The sequence below is a fragment of the Alligator sinensis genome, unplaced genomic scaffold (assembly GCF_000455745.1).
Source record: "Alligator sinensis unplaced genomic scaffold, ASM45574v1 scaffold469_1, whole genome shotgun sequence".
NCBI classification, from domain to species: domain Eukaryota; kingdom Metazoa; phylum Chordata; order Crocodylia; family Alligatoridae; genus Alligator; species Alligator sinensis.
This window is the reverse complement of record NW_005841934.1, coordinates 2,854,340-2,874,115: the sequence shown is the minus strand read 5'-3', so window position 1 is coordinate 2,874,115 and position 19,776 is coordinate 2,854,340. Positions and strand designations below refer to the sequence as shown.

The 19,776-nt window shown below is 47.3% G+C and overlaps 1 protein-coding gene across 12 annotated transcripts in view; it reads right to left on the bottom strand.

The window, feature by feature from the left end:
- FHIT (fragile histidine triad) overlaps positions 1-19,776 on the bottom strand; it is a 763,307-nt gene that overhangs the window by 78,988 nt on the left and 664,543 nt on the right. For all 12 annotated transcript variants that reach the window (XM_025198990.1, XM_014517979.2, XM_014517977.2 and 9 more), the window contains one exon: positions 14,213-14,281. In XM_025198990.1, coding sequence (XP_025054775.1) covers positions 14,213-14,281 — 69 coding nt within the window. The remainder of the gene's footprint in view (positions 1-14,212; positions 14,282-19,776) is intronic.

The following is a 19,776-nucleotide window of genomic DNA, read 5'->3' as shown; positions in this document are numbered from 1 at the left end:
GAACTGCTCTTGTTCTATTATTATTTCCTATTTCCCCCTACATATGTTAACGTACAATATTTTGACAGGTACCTGAAACAAGCCAAGTGCTGATACAGACCTCCAAGGGTTTTCTGTATGTAGGCAACGAAAATAATTCAGCCCGGTGTCCTTGATGAGCGGAAAAAAATCACCTGCCGATATACTTACCAGGCGTCAATACAGCTGGCTGTAGCACAGTACGGGAAGTAAAGTGCTGTATTTCTCTGAAGTCCCCGAGGCAGGTGGATGTTCGACTCCCATTGGAAATCGATGGGAACCGGCCCCGGCTGTCTTAGCTGTCTTCGTTTTGAAAATCTCACCAGGAACCCACCCCGTGCGGGAAGCTGCACGCAGCCCGAGCGCCAGCAAGTCTCGGAGCAGCCTGCAGAGGATTTACATCCGACGAACAGCTCCCGTCTTATTCAGTCAAGGTGTCGCCATACGAACCACTTACCGCTCGGCCAAGACGGGGGGAAACCTGACCACGTGTCAGCTGCTCTGCGGCAAGCGCTCGCGGGCACGTCCTGCTACGTGGAAGACCGCTTGCAGCCGCTTGGCGCTCAGCGAAAGGAGCGGTTTAATCTCCACATGCTGCAAGATAGGAGCATGCATACGGGCAGTGACCCTGGAGAAGAGGATGACCCGTTCACCACGCGGTAAACCGATCCCAAGTCACAGTCCCTGATGTTGAGGGAATGCAGTATAACCAAGCGGCCCGTGGCCAAAACTCCTGGTTCGAGCAGCGAAGGGCTCTGCGACCTCGAGACAGTCCCTCTGCCTCTCTCCGACCACCTGCGAGCTGCCAAAGTCCTCTTACTTGGCGACTTCCCACTTCTCCCCTCATTAACACATGCAATGGGCCCCGAGGCACCCAGAAATAGGAGCGGCCTCTTCCAGATGGAAAATTAAAAAAACACCTGCCACAGGCAGGCGCCTAGAAGCCGTACAGGTTTGCTCAGTTTTGTATGCTGCTTTTATTCCTTTGAGAAATCCCCTGTGCAGGCTGCAAGGGCACTGGAAGAATCCTTTCTGGATCATCGATATTGGAGATGAATGCATTAGGTGTGTCCCTTAATTGTGAAAACTGATAATATGAGCATGTGGCTCCTGGAGGTCTCACCTTATCGTGCCTCAGCTGAAGAAAACCCTGCGCACCTGTTCTCCTATACAGGATTTGGTGGCAATGGACTTCTTTAAACATAGCAGCTAAAGACAGAGATCAGCTCGTCAAAAAAGGAGTCATCACAGGTGGGCACTTCTCCAACGAGCACGGACAGCCACATGTCTTTCCCTGTCCTCCCCTTTCCATCCACAACACAAACTCGTCGAGCAACTTTTCAGTGGAGAAAGGTGCTTGCTTATGTAGGCAGCTATATTCGCACTACTTAATGACTTTTGCCAGGACATTTTCCACAACTTTATATACCACATTTCTGGAATTAAATATGAAAATGGATTCTTAGATGCCTCAAAACAAAATGTCAAACCTCAGGCTTAGGAGACGCACGCGTTTTTTTGGTTACCATGCTGCATTATCTTGGATGGCGGTACATTTTCCTTTAGACTGTAATCTTTTTTAAATTCAGAGTAAGCTTTTTATTGCTAACTGCCCATACTGTAAGAACTGTATAATTATGAAGCCCCTATGTATGGCACTTTAGTTTCCATGGTAACAGGCCTTTTATAAACTGACGTAGATTAGATTTAATAATCAGGCAAACGAGCAAGCAAACATATTAGGGAAGAGAGACAACGGAAGTCTACAAGTATCGATAAAAACAATCCCAGAGGGACCTTTACAGCATGGATGCAGGGACGTTTTGGCGATGACATCTGCGCTGGTGGAGGCTGGAGCGGGCTCTCGCCGCATGTGCTAACTCCCACAGACTCACCGCGCACAGACCGGTTTGGCCAACTTTCTACCTTGATGCAATTCAACGTTTTTAGATGTGGGCTTAAGCGACACGAGGCTCTCGTTTCATACCTTGCGATTCCCTTTTTGGAAGGCCACGTCAAGGTAACTACGTTGAGCTATGGGAAAGGTCCACACTACTGAGCACTTGCTGATATATTTCCCAATTTAAGAGACTTGAACTTAAAAAAAACCCTACATCTTTAAGGCGGCACCTTCTGCAAGCACGTGAAACAGCCGTCAAAACCCTGTTAGTAACAAGTAACATCACTGAGGTCGACGGGACACAACAGCACCCGTCAGTTGTAGATAATCAAATGTAGATAGTCCACCCCGTAGCACCCCATCCATGGACGTCCCGCAGCCCAGCATCAGGGCTTCCCTCGCCTCGTTCTCATCGGTGCCGGTCCACTGCTCATGACCGCACCACTTCTGCCTACAGGCTTTTAGAGTAACAGATGACGGGTATCACTGGGTTGAATCAAGCAGACTTGCACTGTTGTCTTTTTTGGGTTTCATTTTTTTGGAGGAATTATGCATTTAGGTTCGTGCATTGTGCACCCAGGAGACAACAGCGGGTCACCCCCCATGCAGAGCGGAAGGTAGTATCAAGACCTGAAGCGGGTCCGGGGGAAACCAGCATCAGCAAGTGACTGGCCATGTGGCCGGGAGGGAACGAGAGGCGCTTGCAGAGGTGCTGTGGTCCACGCCATGGCCCTTGAAATCTCTGAGGTAGGATCCAGAGAGTTTTCCAGGTGCAAGTTGCTCAGTCTCCGCTGGATTTAAAATTTGCTTTTTCTTGGAGCAGCTCGGGCACTTTCTAAAGGTGGAGTCAATAATTCGTCTCTCCATTTCCCAGACAATAAGCCAGAAATAAGAGGAGGCTGCTCTCTCTCCCCTCCCGAAATCAATTCTGGGGCTCTCAGCCGTTCGGAAAACGGGTGGCATAGCCGAAGCTGCGCCTTGGCCCCGTTTAAATACTTAGGCAAGTAATCTCTTGTTGCTCACGCTAACCTATGCATCCGCCCCGCAGTCTCAACACACCGCAGTGCCACCTGGTCCAGATGAAACCCTTTTTTTGGTGCTTCTTAACCTATTCCCACCTCTCTTGAAAAATGTGCACTGAATTGTGATGTACCCTCTGGGCTCTCGACCCGACACGGGGCTCAAAAGCTCCTTACACAGCCAGCGCGGTGTCACTGCACCTTCTTGCCCGTTCGGCTCTGCTCCTTGCAGCATTTCTAAATAAAACTGCATGGCTGAAAGAGCGGCTCCCACAACAAGGCAATATACCTACAGCCCCTCATTTAATTTGAGACACATTCATTCTTTTCCCCCAAGGCAACATAGCTGGAAAGCCACGGCTGAAACACAATACTTGTCATAACACCGTATTTATCAAAATTAAACGTGTATATTTTGCCCTGCTGCGACTCGGGCTTTTCCACGCAGCGTAAAGAGGACGTGTCACCGCAGTGAGCAATAGCAGGGCCAAATGCGCTAATGCAAGCAAGTCCGGAGCAGCAGTGCTCTCTCCCCCGCCCTGATCATGACTCTGTGGGTACATGTGAGCAACTCATTGATATGAGACTTGGATGTTCAGCATTAGCCAACTATTCCCAGCTCTTCAAAAGCAGCAATTTTGAGCCCCTCAGTTTGTAGCTGCTCATCTCGAGGCACTTGGAAGCAGCTTGATTTTCAAAGGGAAGGTGCCGAGACTTCCTAAAAACTGGTCCCCTTTAAGAAATCGTGGGTTAGACACATGACAACCAATGCATACAAAAACCTGGTGTCACTTTGGCATTGAAAACAGATGCAAACAAGTGTTAATCAGTTGTACGTGCAGGTGGTTAGGTGCCTAAATATGGTGACCTCATTATTTGCAAAATACTGTATCATATAGTAAGTTTAGAGTGAGACAGCCACGGATGGGAGCTCTGGGAGGGGACATGTGTGTAATAGAAACCCCTCTGCTTGCTGGGGAAGTAGGTAGGGAATGGGTGCTCGCACCCAGGCAGCACCGCAGGTTCAAGTCTAAAAGTTGGGCCTGCCTAGAGAGTAACCCCTCAGCACCGCTAAGGTTCAAACCTTCCTGCTCTCTCTCTCAGCCCACGTGCTGTTTACATTAGATAAAATGCCATCTAATAAATCTGCGGGCTGGAGAGCAGGAGGAGAGAGGGTAGCAGATTCGCACATCATCAGGAGGGAAATAGACTTTTAAGAAGCCGGTTGTGTCTGTGCACAACAATGAAGCTTTATGTCTATATAAACTGACAAGTCAAATTGGACTCCGGAGCCCGATTTTGCCCAGCATCAGCACCATTTTACGGTGATAGCTTTCCTCCTGCCTCCGCAGCCTAATGGCTCTGTCTGCCAAGAAGGGCAGTCAGTATGATTAAAATAAGCATTAACCGAATGGTTTCGTAATTAGCTCCCCCCCCTTTCCTTCTCCCTCTCTCTCTCTCTTTTTTAACATATAGCTCTGGTCTGCAAGAGATGGATAGATTCTTTTGTTCCCTAGCAATGTATTTCACAATTGCAAATTTTAAGTTGTCATTTTCTTAAGGCCAAGGGTTAAAGTGATTAAAGAGAATAGCAACCTCCTAGCGTTCCAGTCAAGCCTTTAAATGGAAAAAGAAACAATAGTGGTTATGATATTTAAACAAAACCAAATTGTATATAATTATCCTGACACTGCATCAAACTAAAGAGTCACTGAAGTGCAATGATTTGTTAAAAATCCCCTTTACGAGACAGAAAACAAAAGCCCCATTTACCAATACATGCGCTGTAGGCGAGCGAGCCTGCAGTCCTGCCACAGCATTGGGGCATATTTCCCCCCCCAATAACTCGGCCCCACTCAAGACGTCCAACAAGGTCCACCTGTTCAAAACCCTCCAACGTTTCCTTACTTACTCGATGGCACGAAGAAGGGTCAGCACAAGCACCAACCAATCATCACATCATTTCTGACCCTACGGTCAGTCAGCCAGGATTTAACTGGCCTTGCTGTTATTGGGTGCTTCTCTCCCATTTTCAAATTGGACGGGGTCGCTGTGCCTCAGTGGGGTCTCCACCATGATAACCAACACCCCCATGGACAGGTTCAAACCACATCCCATGTTACAGACTCGTCCATTTTCTAGGAGACCTGCTGGCCTTTGAGCTCTTTGCACTGGTGATGATGTAGCCTTAAGATGGCCGAAACCACATACGCTAAATAAATGTTCACATGGAATTTCCTTTGGGACAGCCACGCTGAAACCAAACTTAGCCCGGGCCAGAACCCATGTGTGGGGTCCCCGACACCCCTCGCCTGCCACGCCTGTGCCCTGATCTGTCACTGGGTCTGCGTGAAACTCTACGGATCCTGCCTCGTTCAGGGGCCAAATGGGCTCAGCACCCCCTGGACACAGACCCAGCTGCAGTTTTGGGGCCTGGAAGGACAGCATGCTATGGAAAGAAAGAATGAGTCTTTTTTTTTTTTTTTTAATGGTCAAAGGGTCACCTTATTCCACTGGTATTGTGCCCAAAGTAGAATATGTTAAGCCCCGCCTTCCTTAACATACGATGCAGAAGATATAGGACGTGACTAGCACAAAATCATCTGTCCTTCAAAGCATGTTAGCTGCAATATTCATTCACGCACAGAACTTGGACTCTCACAAACGCCGTTGTATATCTATTTTTATACCAAAGCTCTAATGTAAAGTACTGCATTTCCTGGGGCCTCTACACACACCATGTTTAGGTCAATGCAAGTCATCTTCATGCCAGTTAAAAAATAAAAAAAAGTGTGTCTGGGGTAAATTGAACCTAGTGCAGAAATGCCCGTGGAAAAATCAGTTGAAAAACCACACAGGTATATGTTACAGCGGCGTGCCGGGCAGCCATCCACAGCTTCAGCTGGAGGAGCTCAACGCAAACACACGGGTACCTGCTCTGCCGTTCCTCAGTCATGGGAAACAACCGCATCTCCGTCCATCTCTCTCATCTAGATCCCAGCGTACCGCACAAAGCCAATTCGAATGACACCAGTGTAAACATGTCACACATCCAGGCCCTTAGTTTACAGAAAGCCTAAAAAATAGCTCTGAGAGATGGGAATCTCTCAGTGAGGCATTAACCATGAAACCGTAAAGACAGCAATTTAAGTGCCAACACTGTTAACGCTTTCGCTACCCATCGTTTCAGCAAACATATTTAGCAAAGAATTTTCCAAGGGCTGCTCGGAGCCAGAGACGCTCAAGTCGCATCAATTTCAATAGAGAACTGAAGGCCCATATGCCTGCCAGGCATCTCTCATTATGCATTATGAATTAAAAAGCCCATAGCATATTGAATCAGAAAATGGAGCAAGAATGTATTCTCACTAGAATTCGGGTTCATCAGAACAAATATTTCTCTTTCAACTCCTCACTTCACACACACACACACACACACATGCACGTGCAGACACACACGTGCGAACCCCACCTTGATTTTTTTTGTTGATAGGAAATGTTTTGGGTTTTTCCCCCTCGAGATTTGTCAAGGAAAAACAACATGAATATTTTTCATTACATGTCAACAAACGCCGTCTATTTCAAGGCATCAAAATGAACGAAATCTGTGTTTTGCTTCAACTGAAAATGCTGTAATTGCAGCAGTTCGACCTTTGGAAGCCAAACCATTTGGTTCCCCCCATTTTGTTGCTCATTTTCACCCTTTTTCTAACCTCCACTCCCCTTCTTGTCCCACAGCTAGAAACCAGTTGGAAAAGTTGGCACCAGTGTCTGAATGGGGTGGGAAGGAGGATCTAATCAACTGGGAACAGCTGGTGTACTAGAATTTGGAAGGGGAACAGGGGGAGCTCCCATCCATTTTTACCCTTAAAAAAATTCCAACCAAATAAGTGATGCCCTTGAAGATGCTGTTTAATAAATCCCATCAGACTTCTTATTCCAAGATCAGGTACGTTCTCCACCCTTATGCACTAACTAATAGGTTTCAGCCTCAGTTGAGAAGGGCCACCATTATGAGTGGGTGCATGGGATGGCAATCAAGCCCGGTCAAGCAGCTGGCTCACTCCGGAGGCAGCAAGCAAAACACCAGCGGTGTTTGCTCCGGAGGCAGCAAGCAACTGCTGGTGAGAACTAATTTTGGGAGCAGCTTCTATTATGCAGACCCCTGGCTCCCCGCAGCATGAAAAATGCTGCTGTTTGTAAGGCACGAGATGCAGCGGGCTGTCTGAAGACACACTATGCCAAGCCCCTCCGGTAGAGACCGCTACTACCATGCAATCTCTGCTTCCAAGGCCGAGCAGGTACAGCAAACTACTGGAGCTCACAGAGTCCACCAAGGTCCTTCCTCACCGCCAAAGCAGAGCACAGGCTGAGAGACTGCGCTATTAGTAGAGTTGATGGGGCACGGAGGGGTGGATCATTGCAAGCCACTGGTTGTAAAAGAGCCCATCACATACATCAAAATGAACCAGATATACAAGCCACAGCTGGTTCTAAATTGCCGCTATGTCCCTGCACCCTTATTATTTTTCTGTTAAACTAATTACTTTGTATTGACTTACTTCAGTGGGGGAAGAAAAGGATTGCTAAAACGCCCTGCTGTACAGTGCATTGGACTTGAGTTTCCTTGCGCTCTGGGAATACCAAACAGGTGCTGTCATATCCAAGCCCATAAATAGCACGCAGAGGAATATTTCATTTCAAACCCTTGCCAACTCTCTGGTTTAAAGGGAAAAGAAAAAAGATCTGTCTTCAGAAAAAGTTTTCAGCAAATTCTCCACATGCCTGGTTCGCTTTTTATCTCATTGGCTTGAAGGAATCCCAGCAAGGTCTGCGGAGCTCTTGTTCCCCCACAAAATGAGTGCAACTTCAGCAGGTGCTTCGAAGGCAGAGCAGGTTTGGACCTGATTTTACCTTCAGGAACTGGAGTGCACAGGAAGCACTGGAGCTGCTAAGTAACTGCAAGTGCAGAGTAAACGGGCCTGGGAGACCACGTTAGCATTAATCCCTTTATCAGCTTGTCTTTGGTCGGAGGCTCTGTCACCAAGTTGCTTGCCCACGAACCGCCATCAAGGACGTGAAACAGCAGATAATCTACAAGCTGAACAAAGGAAACTTCCTACAGCAGGGTCTCCTGCAGTGGTCCTGACACACTGTCTTCACTACATTATAGACTAAGTGTGAGCGAGTGCCTAAATCCGGCACTGCTGCTGAAAGCCCAGCACCAAGCCAACAAAAAGGGCAAGAAGCCACAAGCAGAAGTGCAAAATGCAGAGCAGCAGATGGGCTGACGGGCAATTAGCCCACATGACGATCTGGAGAACGCCAATCGTGCATCACCTCCCAGACAAATCCTAGGTGCAAAGGGCACGTGTGCGATCCTGAAGGACAGCTGCCTTAAAAGAAAGCTTTCCACATGCCTCTCATTTGTTCCTGGGACAGGCCGGGCTCCCTTGCACCTCCCCAGGTCTGGCAGAAGGAAGGTTTCAAAAAAATCCATACCTGATTATTATGTCTACCCTGTGTGTCGACTGAGTTAATGTGTGTGTTCAGCGCGCACAGCAAACGGCCAAGTCTGGGCAATTTCAGATATCGAATTAGGTGAAGTCTTGTAGGCTTGGAAAGGGCAGAAAATGTCACAGGCAGCGGGGGTCCCATCTAGGGAATGCCACGCGATGGCGGGAGGTCCCTCCGCGATCTCGCTGTCGGTGGGGCTCTCTATTGACAAACGTCTCGCTGCGGCTAACGAGGGCTCGCCACGTCTGAGGAACATGCAGGTGTGTTGCTCGCCTGCTATTCACTCACAGAATAAAACTCCCGCTCCACAAACAAGCTCTTGCCTTCAAGCCACTGTGAATTCGCTGTGATCTTTCATTTTGCTAAGAAAAGAAAATTCTTGTTTCAGGTAAATCTGTAACTTTTTTTTTATTATTATTATTTATTTTGGCCATTAAACTGACAAGCCAGGCAAGGGCACAGCTCTGGCTTCTGCTGCAATACCCTCGGAGGGAAGCACTCTTGCTCCGCTATGAGATTGGCTCTTCTGGATCTCAACGACATCCCAGAGCAGATGAGGCAAGCCGCGCTCGCTGTGCCAGTGCAAGTGTCCCCTGATGTCTTGTCAGGGGAAAAAAATTGCTTTTAAAGAGCAGTATTGGCAAGACCGAATGACGATCGCATCCTACCGGGAAGAAGCTATTTGCACCGAAACAAGAGCCCAGGTAGACTCTGCCTTCCCTTGCTGCTTGCAGAAGGCGCAAAGGAGGCAGGATCTGGCCTGTGGAGAGTTTAAGAGTGCAGCAGATTGATCTGCCAGCAGGCAACAATATGTTGCCATAAGGTGCAATATAACTCCTAGGAACAGGCTAAGAAACAGCTTTTTTAACTCGGCATGCTGTTCATGCTCATAAAGCACCTGATCCAGGGCCCGATGTCGCGGGGAGACTCTCCATGTCTTTCAGCGGTCAAGGCATCGGGACCGTATTTAGGGGGACGGGGGAAGCATCCCAAGCAGCTTCACACAACTGCGTGCTTCCAGCGCCTCCTCCGTGGGGTTGCACGGGCAGTGATGTAGATGCAGTGCTACAGCGAAGACTCGCCACGTCGCGCTTGTTTGGCCAAGACCACGATTCTCCAACGTGGCCCGACTGCACGGGAAGCCCAGAAAGCTCTGGGGTCTTCTACCTCCGCCTTTGGGCACTAAAGGTAATTATGAAGGAGGTACTGCTCTCTGCAGGGCCGGTCCATTTATTATGCTTGCTTTTCTCTCCCATCTACTCGAGCAGCTTTTACTCGGAGAGAGGATAAACACCCGGGGGCGTGCAAAAGCCAGCCTGGGCCGAGAAGCCAGAGCCTTCTGCCGTAACTCGCTGATCCAGGGATGGCTTGAAGGGGTCACAACAGTTCATCAAAACACACATGTGATCTCAGGCGGGTTTTTGCTTCTCATCACAAAACCCATTGTTATACGCTAACAACCGACACCTATTCTGGCAGTGCTGTTAGGCACCAAGGATCTTGCTGGCAGGTCGAATGAGCCACATTGCCTCCAGAAACAGCAGTGCTGGCAAGACTTGCGTCTCCAAAGCCGTGAGCCCAACACCAACATGGATTACTACTAATAGCAAAGATAATGCAAATGTTTCTGGTTTTCCATGAATAGGTACGAGAGTGCCCCAAATCCTTGGACCCACCGCAGCAAAAGGGGCGATCAGCCGGCAACCTGGCATTATTTTTATATTACAGAAATGTCGAGCGGCCCTAGCTGAGATAGGGCTCCCATCCCTCCTCTCGCTGCTAAGGCCTCTACAAGCACATAGCGCGGGGCTGGAACAACTCCTCATGGTCAAGTAGTGTGAAAGTGCCGAGACATTTCAGGAAAATGCTCTTTAACAGAGTGGCCTCTGACAGCTGTGTCGTGCTCACACAAATTAAATCAACATGGGACATATCTCTGTGGTAGAGAATGTCCATTAATTCCCAGCTAAATCAATTCCCTGTGACAACCTTTCACAACAGTAGACTGCCCATTTTAAAATAGATATTCCTTGATAAACAACCCCTGAAATTATGTGATTGATAAACGTAAAGATCTCAACTGCTTTAAACCGAATACAGCATATATAGATACAAGCAAGCAGGTGTTTTGAGTCAAGCCTTTTGCCATTAGTTAGTTAGATCGTTCACTGCAATTTTGATCACTGGCAAACGAACTGAATTAATCAATAAGAACATCTCAAGGTGCCAGTGAAATGGGAGTACTCTGAAAGTAAAATAAATAGGGCCTGATCCAGCAAACACTTTGGAAATTAAGTCAAATGGACATGCAAGTGTTGACAAGATTGAGCTTCAAATAATTTCATAAAAATATGATGGCTGAAAAAGCCTCTCTCTCATTTTCACTGGAGCAAAGTGGCATGGTGGCTGGTTAGCATTCCCCAGGAAATAAAGAAGTTACTGTAACTATGCAGAGGAAGAGCACGTTCCTCAGTCACAAGGTTGCAGTTCGAGTGGATCTGTTCATTATTAACGATTGTCTAAAACAATTCAAAGCAAGAATGCAGACTTTTTTGATATATAGGGGGTGTGTCTACACGTGCATTTATGCTGGTTTAAATTTACTACGCAGTAAGTTACTGCACATTAAGCAGGAATAGGCCGGCATCTACACATGCAGGCATTCAAGCTCATTAAAGCTGTGTGTGGACTGACTTGCAAATAAGGTTAGTCCCAAGTCAGTCCACACACTGTTACTATACAGTACATGTGCATTACTGAGCAGGAACTAATAGGGCATAAATTTGATACCTGCATGATGCAGGTATCAAATTTATGCTCAAGTCAGCATAAGCTGCCATATTTACTGCACAGTACAGGTGTGCATGTGTAGACACACGCCCGTACTGTGCAGTAATTTCGGTTATTGCACAGTAAATGTACACGTGTAGATGCATCCTGGAAGATCAAGCGAGGTATTTGGGCAAACACCGCAGGAAAAGCCCTTTGGGATTGCATGTCTGTCTGTCTTTCACTTGTTCGGCCACTAAACGTCCAATGCTGAAGCATAAGCAAAGCACAAATATGCAAAGAAAACAGCAGAGGTCATTACTGCCCAACAGTCAATCCGATAAGAACCATCAATCAATACATCCATGTTTTTTCACCAGTAAGTATTCTCCTTACCATTTCAAATCACGCTGGCAGAGGATCCCTCAGAGCCTCACACCCCGTCAGCGTGGGCTCGGACAAGGGAAGAGCCGGCGCTCATTCCTCTGCAGTCTCCATGACTCAAGAGCAAAGACGATTGCTCCCAGGCCAAGGAGGATTAAAAAGGCAAGAGGCTGCAATTCCTTTCAAAACATCTTCACTCCAGAAATGTGAGGCTGATGCCCAGACATCTGGGCATTTTCTTCACTTGTCAAACAGTGAGCGAGCGATGGGATTTCTCAGCAGTCTACCGAGCACAAACAGATGACGGCATCTCACAGCGGAGGAGGCTCTAAGCCAGCTGCAGAAGGGAAAGCCAGCGTGTGATGTTAGCTTGTGTCGAACCAAAGCTGAGATCCAGCTTCCCTGGAGAACTCTGCACAAATGTTATGTTACGTTACGTCGCGCTTACCCGTTACGGGCCGGGCTTGGGCGTGCACTTCAGTGAGATGGCGTGCCTGGCATGCTTTGCTGTTCATCCAGTTGGTCAGACAGGCTGACCGCTATTGGCACAGCCTCAGAACAAAGCCTGGTTGCCATCCAAAATATAGCTCCGTTTATCCATCCTACACACACGCCTTCTTATACACAAGGTACGAACTAGCCAAGGACCGTGCTCTGGAGAGTCTGGGCTTGAAAACTCCTTCCCACAGCCGGATCTTGCCTGGTGGATGCCGACCTGGAGCAGACACAGCCTGCCGGTGCACACCAATCTCTTGGCCTTTCAAGGACCAGCACATGGACGTCCACGAAAAGAGGTCGTATCCTTTTGTGGCAATAGGAATGCTCGCTGCTCTCCAGGGCCACTGCCCTACCGCCACCCCGGTCTCCTATCCCCTTCCAAAGCCAATACACTATCCCCTTTTAATGGTCAGCCTCCCGATTTTTGGCCATTTCCATTTTTTCCCCAAAATATCTCCAGGCCTCAATCCACTACCTTAGCAATAATGCACTGCTTAAAATAAAACCATTAGTTGAATTTGAATAAATGGATCCAAGTGACATTTTTCTAGTATTCCACCATATCACTAAAAACAGTTTAAAGGCCAAAAAGCCCTGGTTTACTGCAGTCGTTGCACAATGGACCCTAACTCCTTGGGATTCAAAGCTGGCTGGTTTTTAATACTGGAAACACTGTGATTTTGATTCTTCCTCCAAGGGATACACGATTACATTTTTTTCTGATCATTTTTGCTTACTACTGCTACAAGAAATACCTACAATTGCTATCACTGAAAATGATGCATATTTTTCATTGGTTTGTTTGCTTCTTGCATTTGGCAGCATTAAGTGTATGGCCCATTTCATTACACTTGGCTTTGCTTGTTTGTGCAAGTTTTACATGGAGGAGACAAACGCATTTAAGAAATAAATCAAAACTACGAAAAAAAATCTCAGGAGAGCTGAGGAGCTGTTGTAGTACCTTAAACTACTTAACACATTAAAAAAAAACAGCCCATAGGTCACACTTCAGGTTACTATATCCCTTTATCCACAGCACTAGGCAAGTATATAATAATACTGTTTTCTTATAAAGATACTTATTTACATGGTTATATATTTCCAGGATCAGAGTCCTTCTCTTCACATAGGAAGTCACTGTTAGTCGAGACTAAATCCTTGCCTACCGTGACTTCTTTGCACGGTTATAAAAATCAGAAGGTATTAAAAATATACTACAGCATTTCTATCTTGAGTTCTATGAATAATATTCTATCGGGAGACATCACCATGTGTACCTCATGAAGAAAAAAACCCGCACAACCCTCCAGTAGCATAAAAATATTGTGAATTCATCTTAAAACAGATGGTGCTTTGGTGGTGTTGGAAAAAAGTTTACACTTGCTATTTTCAGAAAGAAAAAAAGTTTGTACATTTTAGATGCAATCACTGACAAGCCAACTAAGCAGGGCACGATCAGCCGTACACCTTGTCGAGGCTTCTCTGATACTGGAAGCTTTCAGGTGAGGTTGGAGAAACAGTTGTGGGGAGGGGGCATGGTTTAGACGGGGATGCTCCTGCCTTGAGCAGGGGCTTGGAGCAGACGAGGTCCTGAGCTCCCAGAGTAGGGGCCGGCTGTATTCCAGTATGTGGCCAAAATACTCCCCTGACCCTTCCCCTCACTCTCTCAGTTTTGCCTGAACATGTGGAGGAAAGAAAGCAACATCTCTGCAAAGAGGACATCTGTGCCATTACTCACAGCACAGCCCACCCACGGGGAGGCATTAGGCAACTGCCTCCCACCGTCTTAATCTACTGTCTGGCTGCACGGTACGATCCCTCACTTGGAAAACAATTCACACGATGTGGTGTCTGGCCAATCTTCATCACCAGGTTCTTTGCAACCAGCCATCCCCATCACTGCAATATCCACCATCGTTCGCTGATGAACAGATGCCATATATATATATATATATATATATATATATTAATGCGAGGGGTCAAATTTGGCAGAGTTCATTCCAAATCCTTTCACTTTACCTAGGGTAAAGCCTGGCTCATTGAGCTGATACCGTCAAAGCTGACAACCACTTCGATCCAGGAACAAGATCTCTGCGTGCGGACCTACCTCGTCGTAGACACTGTCGTTTCTGCTGAAGTCTCCAGCCCTCCGTGGAAGTATGTGGACATGGACGTGCTGCAAATTTAAAAACAAAGCCATGGTGAGTGTCTAGAGCATTATTTTTTAGGTGCCAGTGGTGTTTTCCAGACATCCAATAATTACACCTTGGCACACTATTATTTTCAGAGGAAAAAATGTTAACCTGTTCTATAATGGCATATCAAATCATCTGCGAATACGCAAGATGAAACACATGAGAGAGCGACTTTGCTGCATAGACGAGCTTGCGAGTGGAGCGGCAGGAAGTGGAGGGCTCTGGGGATTATTCATAGTTGTCGGTCTGAGCCGTATTTAGCCACGGCTTTGAAACAACAACGCATCTCAAAGCCGACTAGTGCGACTTTGAAACCAACAGGAATAAGAGTTTGCCGGCCTAGGAAGGCAGACAGCAGGTGTAAGCAAGAGGGGGTTCATGGATGGGGTTGCACGATGCCGGCTTGGTAAAAGGCCGAGACGAGGATGGGATAAAGGAAGCTCTCCTCAGACCCCACCGGCGTACCGCACAGATACCATATCAGAGGCAACACACAAAGGGATGGACGGCGTGCCTAACGGGATATATTCGACAAGGCTAAAAAGGCACTTCAAAGTCTTGCTTTTGGAACATTTCCCAGTTTGGTGGTATCTGAACTTAATGGACCAAACCCTCCCAAGGGTCCTGAGCATACAAGCCCGGGTGGTGATATAAAACCCATTGGGGACCAGCACATACGGACCTCAGGGACTATACAGTCGAGGATGTCAGAGTCAACAACAGCCCATCGGAGAGTGGGCAGAAACAAACAGTCGGACACAACACCCGCTGAAGTCAATGGGAAGGTTCCCACTGTGCTCAGCAGAGGTGGGATCACACCCTGAAGCGTGCACAGCAGGACCCTGTCACCAACAACAAGAACGTCGCCTTTCTTCACAGGCACCAACCTTCTTCTGGGGTGCCGCGAGGCTAGCCATCTCCAACACACGTGATGCTGAGACTGGTCCTTTTTGCACGAGGGTGGGAGAGGGGAAGGGGCTTTATGCTGCCACCAGCCCTGGGGAAGGTTCTGCACGAACGAGTGAACAAGCCGGAGACTCCTGAAGCACAACTCGGCTTTCGAGCTGTCGTGCGCAGGTGAACACGGGCCAGTTTTCCATCAGCCTAATTGAGAAAAGTTCCTACGGCAGGGAAAACGCTGGTGCCAGCTGGCTCTAGACTCACCCATGAAACCAATCAAAGATCCTCATATTACTGGGGCAAACAAATGGGTAATGAAGTCCCAAAGCTCCAGTATGCCTTTGGAAGAAGGAAAAGAGGAAGGAGGAAAAAAACCCCCACAATATGTGTGCGTGTGCGTTCAGCTGCAGCAGGCCACGTAGCTCTGACCACAGCAGTGCAAGTTACACACACTCTCCCTCTCATCGGTATCTCCAGTGCAAGGCAGTATCTAACCACCATATTAGAAGTTATATCATAGCCTTGTCCTATTAAGCATCTGTATAATACTTCACATTTCTCAAGCTCTGTCCAGGCTTTAACTAATGCTCCCCTCTCCTCCTGCCAGGTGGACAGCTAAGGACATCATCCTCATGCAGCAGAGGATGTTTTCACATGACCACGTTTTCTGCTCGCCTAACTTTACCACGGTCCGCTCTAAAACCAACTCGCAGTAGTCCACAAGTTCAGCTACCTAGACTCCGCAGTGACCAGCTTCACATGGCAGGATAAGTTACCAATGCAGAGGTTCTTCAAAAGGCAAATGTACCAGGTGTGGCAGCCCTACTCAAACAGAGCCAAGAGCGCTGGCTTGGCCATCTGAACAGACTGGAAGGTGGACGTATACCCAAGGAGGTGCTAGACAGGGAACTATCGGAGGGAACAAGAACAACAGGACGTCCCAAACGTCACTACAAAGACGCATGTCAGCGAGATGCGATGGCATTGGGAATTGATCCTGACCCATTGGAAACCTTGGCAAGCGATCGTAACAAACAGCATCGTCGTCTCAACCAGGGCATCGACATCCATGACAGGAACTGGCTCGAACCGCTTGAAGAGAAAAGAGTCCGTAGGAAGCAAGCAGCTCCCGAACCACCCAACCGTGATGCAGACACTTGCAACCGCTGCCACAGATCATGCAAATCTCAGACTGGACTCTTCATCCACATGAGACGCTGCAAACCAGGCATCTACGTCATAGGCTGCAATATCCACCATCTCTCGTAGACGAAAGGATGCCGACGAGCTCTAAAACTCATCGCTGTCCTTCGTGCATGTCATTTTCCCCACCTGACCTATGCTCATCCCTGATCTAACCCCACTGACTGCAGCAGACTTACACCACAGATAAATCCAACCCAGGGAAACTCATGCAACCCCAAAAAACTCAAATGCAGGCAATCCCGCTGGAGGGCCTTTTTCCGTGTACGGCTGTGCCCGAAGACATGCCACATTAAGAGCATGGGGCAAAACTCATCTATCTGTATAGGCTTTTCTGCAGCAAAGATAGCTGCAAAGTAGCAAGGTGTTTTTCCTTTGTTTTTCCCTCCCACTCTTCAGAAAGAGTCCACCAGAAAAATTCCTCAGAAACACAGGATATTGGTAGAGAGAAGGAGCAGACGATGCTTGTTAAGCGAGAATTATGCTGCTTTTGAACACGTGTAGCTGGTGCCTAGATACCACAGGCAGGAAGAGGCGAATCAGAAGGAGTCCCACGGGCTTTGAGCAAAGATCACTACATATTTTACACCTGGTACAACTTCGGAAGCTGCAAATCAACCCAAACGCATGAACCTCATGACAATTTTCAGGAGATGCAGCTCCAGAGTATAATGAAACCCCAAATAAAAAATAAAATAAACTTTGCTTATTTGCAAGGAAATGCAAAGCCTGCTAGATGGAGCTAGCTTCAGTTCACACACAGCATTTGCTTACTGGAATAAAGAGAAATAATAAGAAAGTCTCAGTTCATGAAGTATTCTGAAACATCTCTCTCTTTCCCTAGTCTGCCCTACAGCCAACTGAGTAATACGCTGTTGTTTGCCATTACAGTTATCCACAGCTTTCAGTAAATACAGAGTAGTGTTCAGAATGCTTTTTGAGGGTTAAAACGGTGTTTTTGAGTAATACATCAATGATAGTGTTCTGATAGGGTATTATACTAATACATCATGAGAGCGATAGTGCTCTTATGATGTATTAGTGCAATACATCATCTGAGCATCATTGCTTTCATGATGTATTGCTCAAAACCACAAGGCAAGCTTAAAGAAGCTCTTTGGTACCACTGGGTCTTAAATTTTACATTTGGAAAATTAGGGATTTTTCAAGAAAGATAAAAGAACGGAGATTAAAAGACAGAGCTATGGAGCCTCCCAATTTCAGCGAGATAGAAAGTGTTTGCGGTTTTCCTTGGATGTTAAATGCACACCATGTGCCATAAATAACCTGCCATTCACTTCCTTTCCTTGAGACAAGTAACTCTTGATATTTACCTGACAAATGCAGACTTGAATGCATTTCAGGTGGTTGTACATAGCCAGACGTCATGTCGCTAGCTGCAGGTGAAGACAAAGTTAAACAGACCTACTTCTAATAGCTGTTCACATCCCCGTCACGCAGCGTCCCACGATAGACACGGGAAAGGCATTATGCATGTGATCAGCAGTTTGGGAGATTCAGGTAGAGAACAGACACTGGATTCAAAGCCTGTTGTAGTCAGTGGAAAGGCTCTGATTGATTTTAATGGGTTTTGGATTGGGGCATAGGGCTTCAAAAGGGAGGAAGATACAGTGCAAAATGACTTGCACGGTAGCTAATATTTCCTAATGTGAGCCCCTGCCCAGGGTGGCTATCTGTGATCAGAATGAAACAGGAGAAGCACAAAAGACTTGCCAAATGTTTAACAAACCCCAATGTTTATGCCAGCATATGGGCCCCTTTGAAGCAGTGAGGACACTTTCATGGTTTATTCACCTTTACTATTTGCATTAGGGTTTTTTTTATTTTATAGAACACAATGTTGCGTAACAAAATCAATCTACCCTAGCCAAAAGCTAATGGGTATTTCTTTGGATGAGGTAACTACAATCAATTAAGAAAGCAGCTGTTGGATTGCAAATATCCCAGATAGTTTTTAAAGAGAAGATACAGGAGAATCCGAATTCTCCCTACTGTTTGTGTAACAGAGCTGAGCAGGAGCAGCAAGAAGCAATTACATCTGAAGTGCTTTCCCTCTTTTCTGCTTTACTGAGAAAATAAAGCAAAAAATAGCTGCGTGGAGCTATGAGTACCATGTGGCGAGAAACATCTGGGGTAGGGGACCGCAAGTCTTCTCTAACTGCCTTCCGGTTTAACAGCCTTCAGGGATTTGGGGAGCTCTCTGTTTCCATTCATTTATTTGTTCTTAATTTGTTTTTGCTTTCACTAAAGCCTCAAACCAGCAAGACACATAAACACAGCCCCCACTTAAAGCAATGTGAATTGGCTCAATGGGGGGATGGAGTTCAATGGGGCGGCTCATGGACTGAAAACATGGTTTAGCGCTTTGTTGGATTGGGACCAAGGGTTATGTCTGCACTGCAAACTGCAGAGATACCCATGCTAGCTGCAAAGAAGCTTTTTGGCAGGGTAAGACAGCCTGTCTGGGGCACCAAAGGCACAGACAGAAGTGCAGCTCCTGTGTCTAACTCATGGCGCTTCACAGAAAGCCCCGAACCTCTTGACCCCACAGACATTAGCTGTTGGGTCAGGAGGGTGGGAGATTGAGATCCAATTCAGGGCCAATCCAGGATGAGAGGTTTCCCCAGCTATGCTGAAGTGGAAGGGGCAGACTGGATTGTAGTCCTCCATTTCGGGGGGCTCCAGTCCACCTGTCCCACCCTCCAGTGCTGGCTGGGCAACCCTCAGAACGAGCTCCCTCTGCTCCCTTCCTCCCTCCCATTTTGAAAATAGTGCTGGGAGCAGTGCTGGGCTGTGCAGACAGAAGTTACTGAGGGTGCTCCACTTTGGAGCACTTTCATCTGAACTCTCATGTAATGAGGATCAGGATCAGGCCCTTTTAAAGCACTCTGCAGCTGTGCACTTATGTTTGGTCACGGCTGTAGAGCATTTGCAGGGGGCAAATTGGGCAAAAACTGTCACTTCTGTCTGCGCCTTGAGCTACTGCAGTTAAGTTGTGTCTGGTCCCTGAGCTACCTGGTTCGGCACCACGTTGAAAGCCTGACTGAAATCAAGATATCTCACATCTGCTGCATGCCATTTGTCCAACAACCTAGTTATCCTATCAAAGAGGAAAATCAGGTTTCATAGTTTCAGTTTGTAGGGTCAGAAGGGACCTGAGCAGATCATCAAGTCCAACCCCCTGCCATGGCAGGAAAAAGTACTGGGGGTCAAAGGACCCCAGCAAGGTGTTCGTCTAACCTCCTCTTAAAGACCCCCAGGGTAGGAGCCAGCACCACTTCACTTGGAAGTTGGGTCCAGCTCCTAGCTGCCCTGACAGTGAAGTAGCGCCTCCTGATGTCTAGTCTGAATC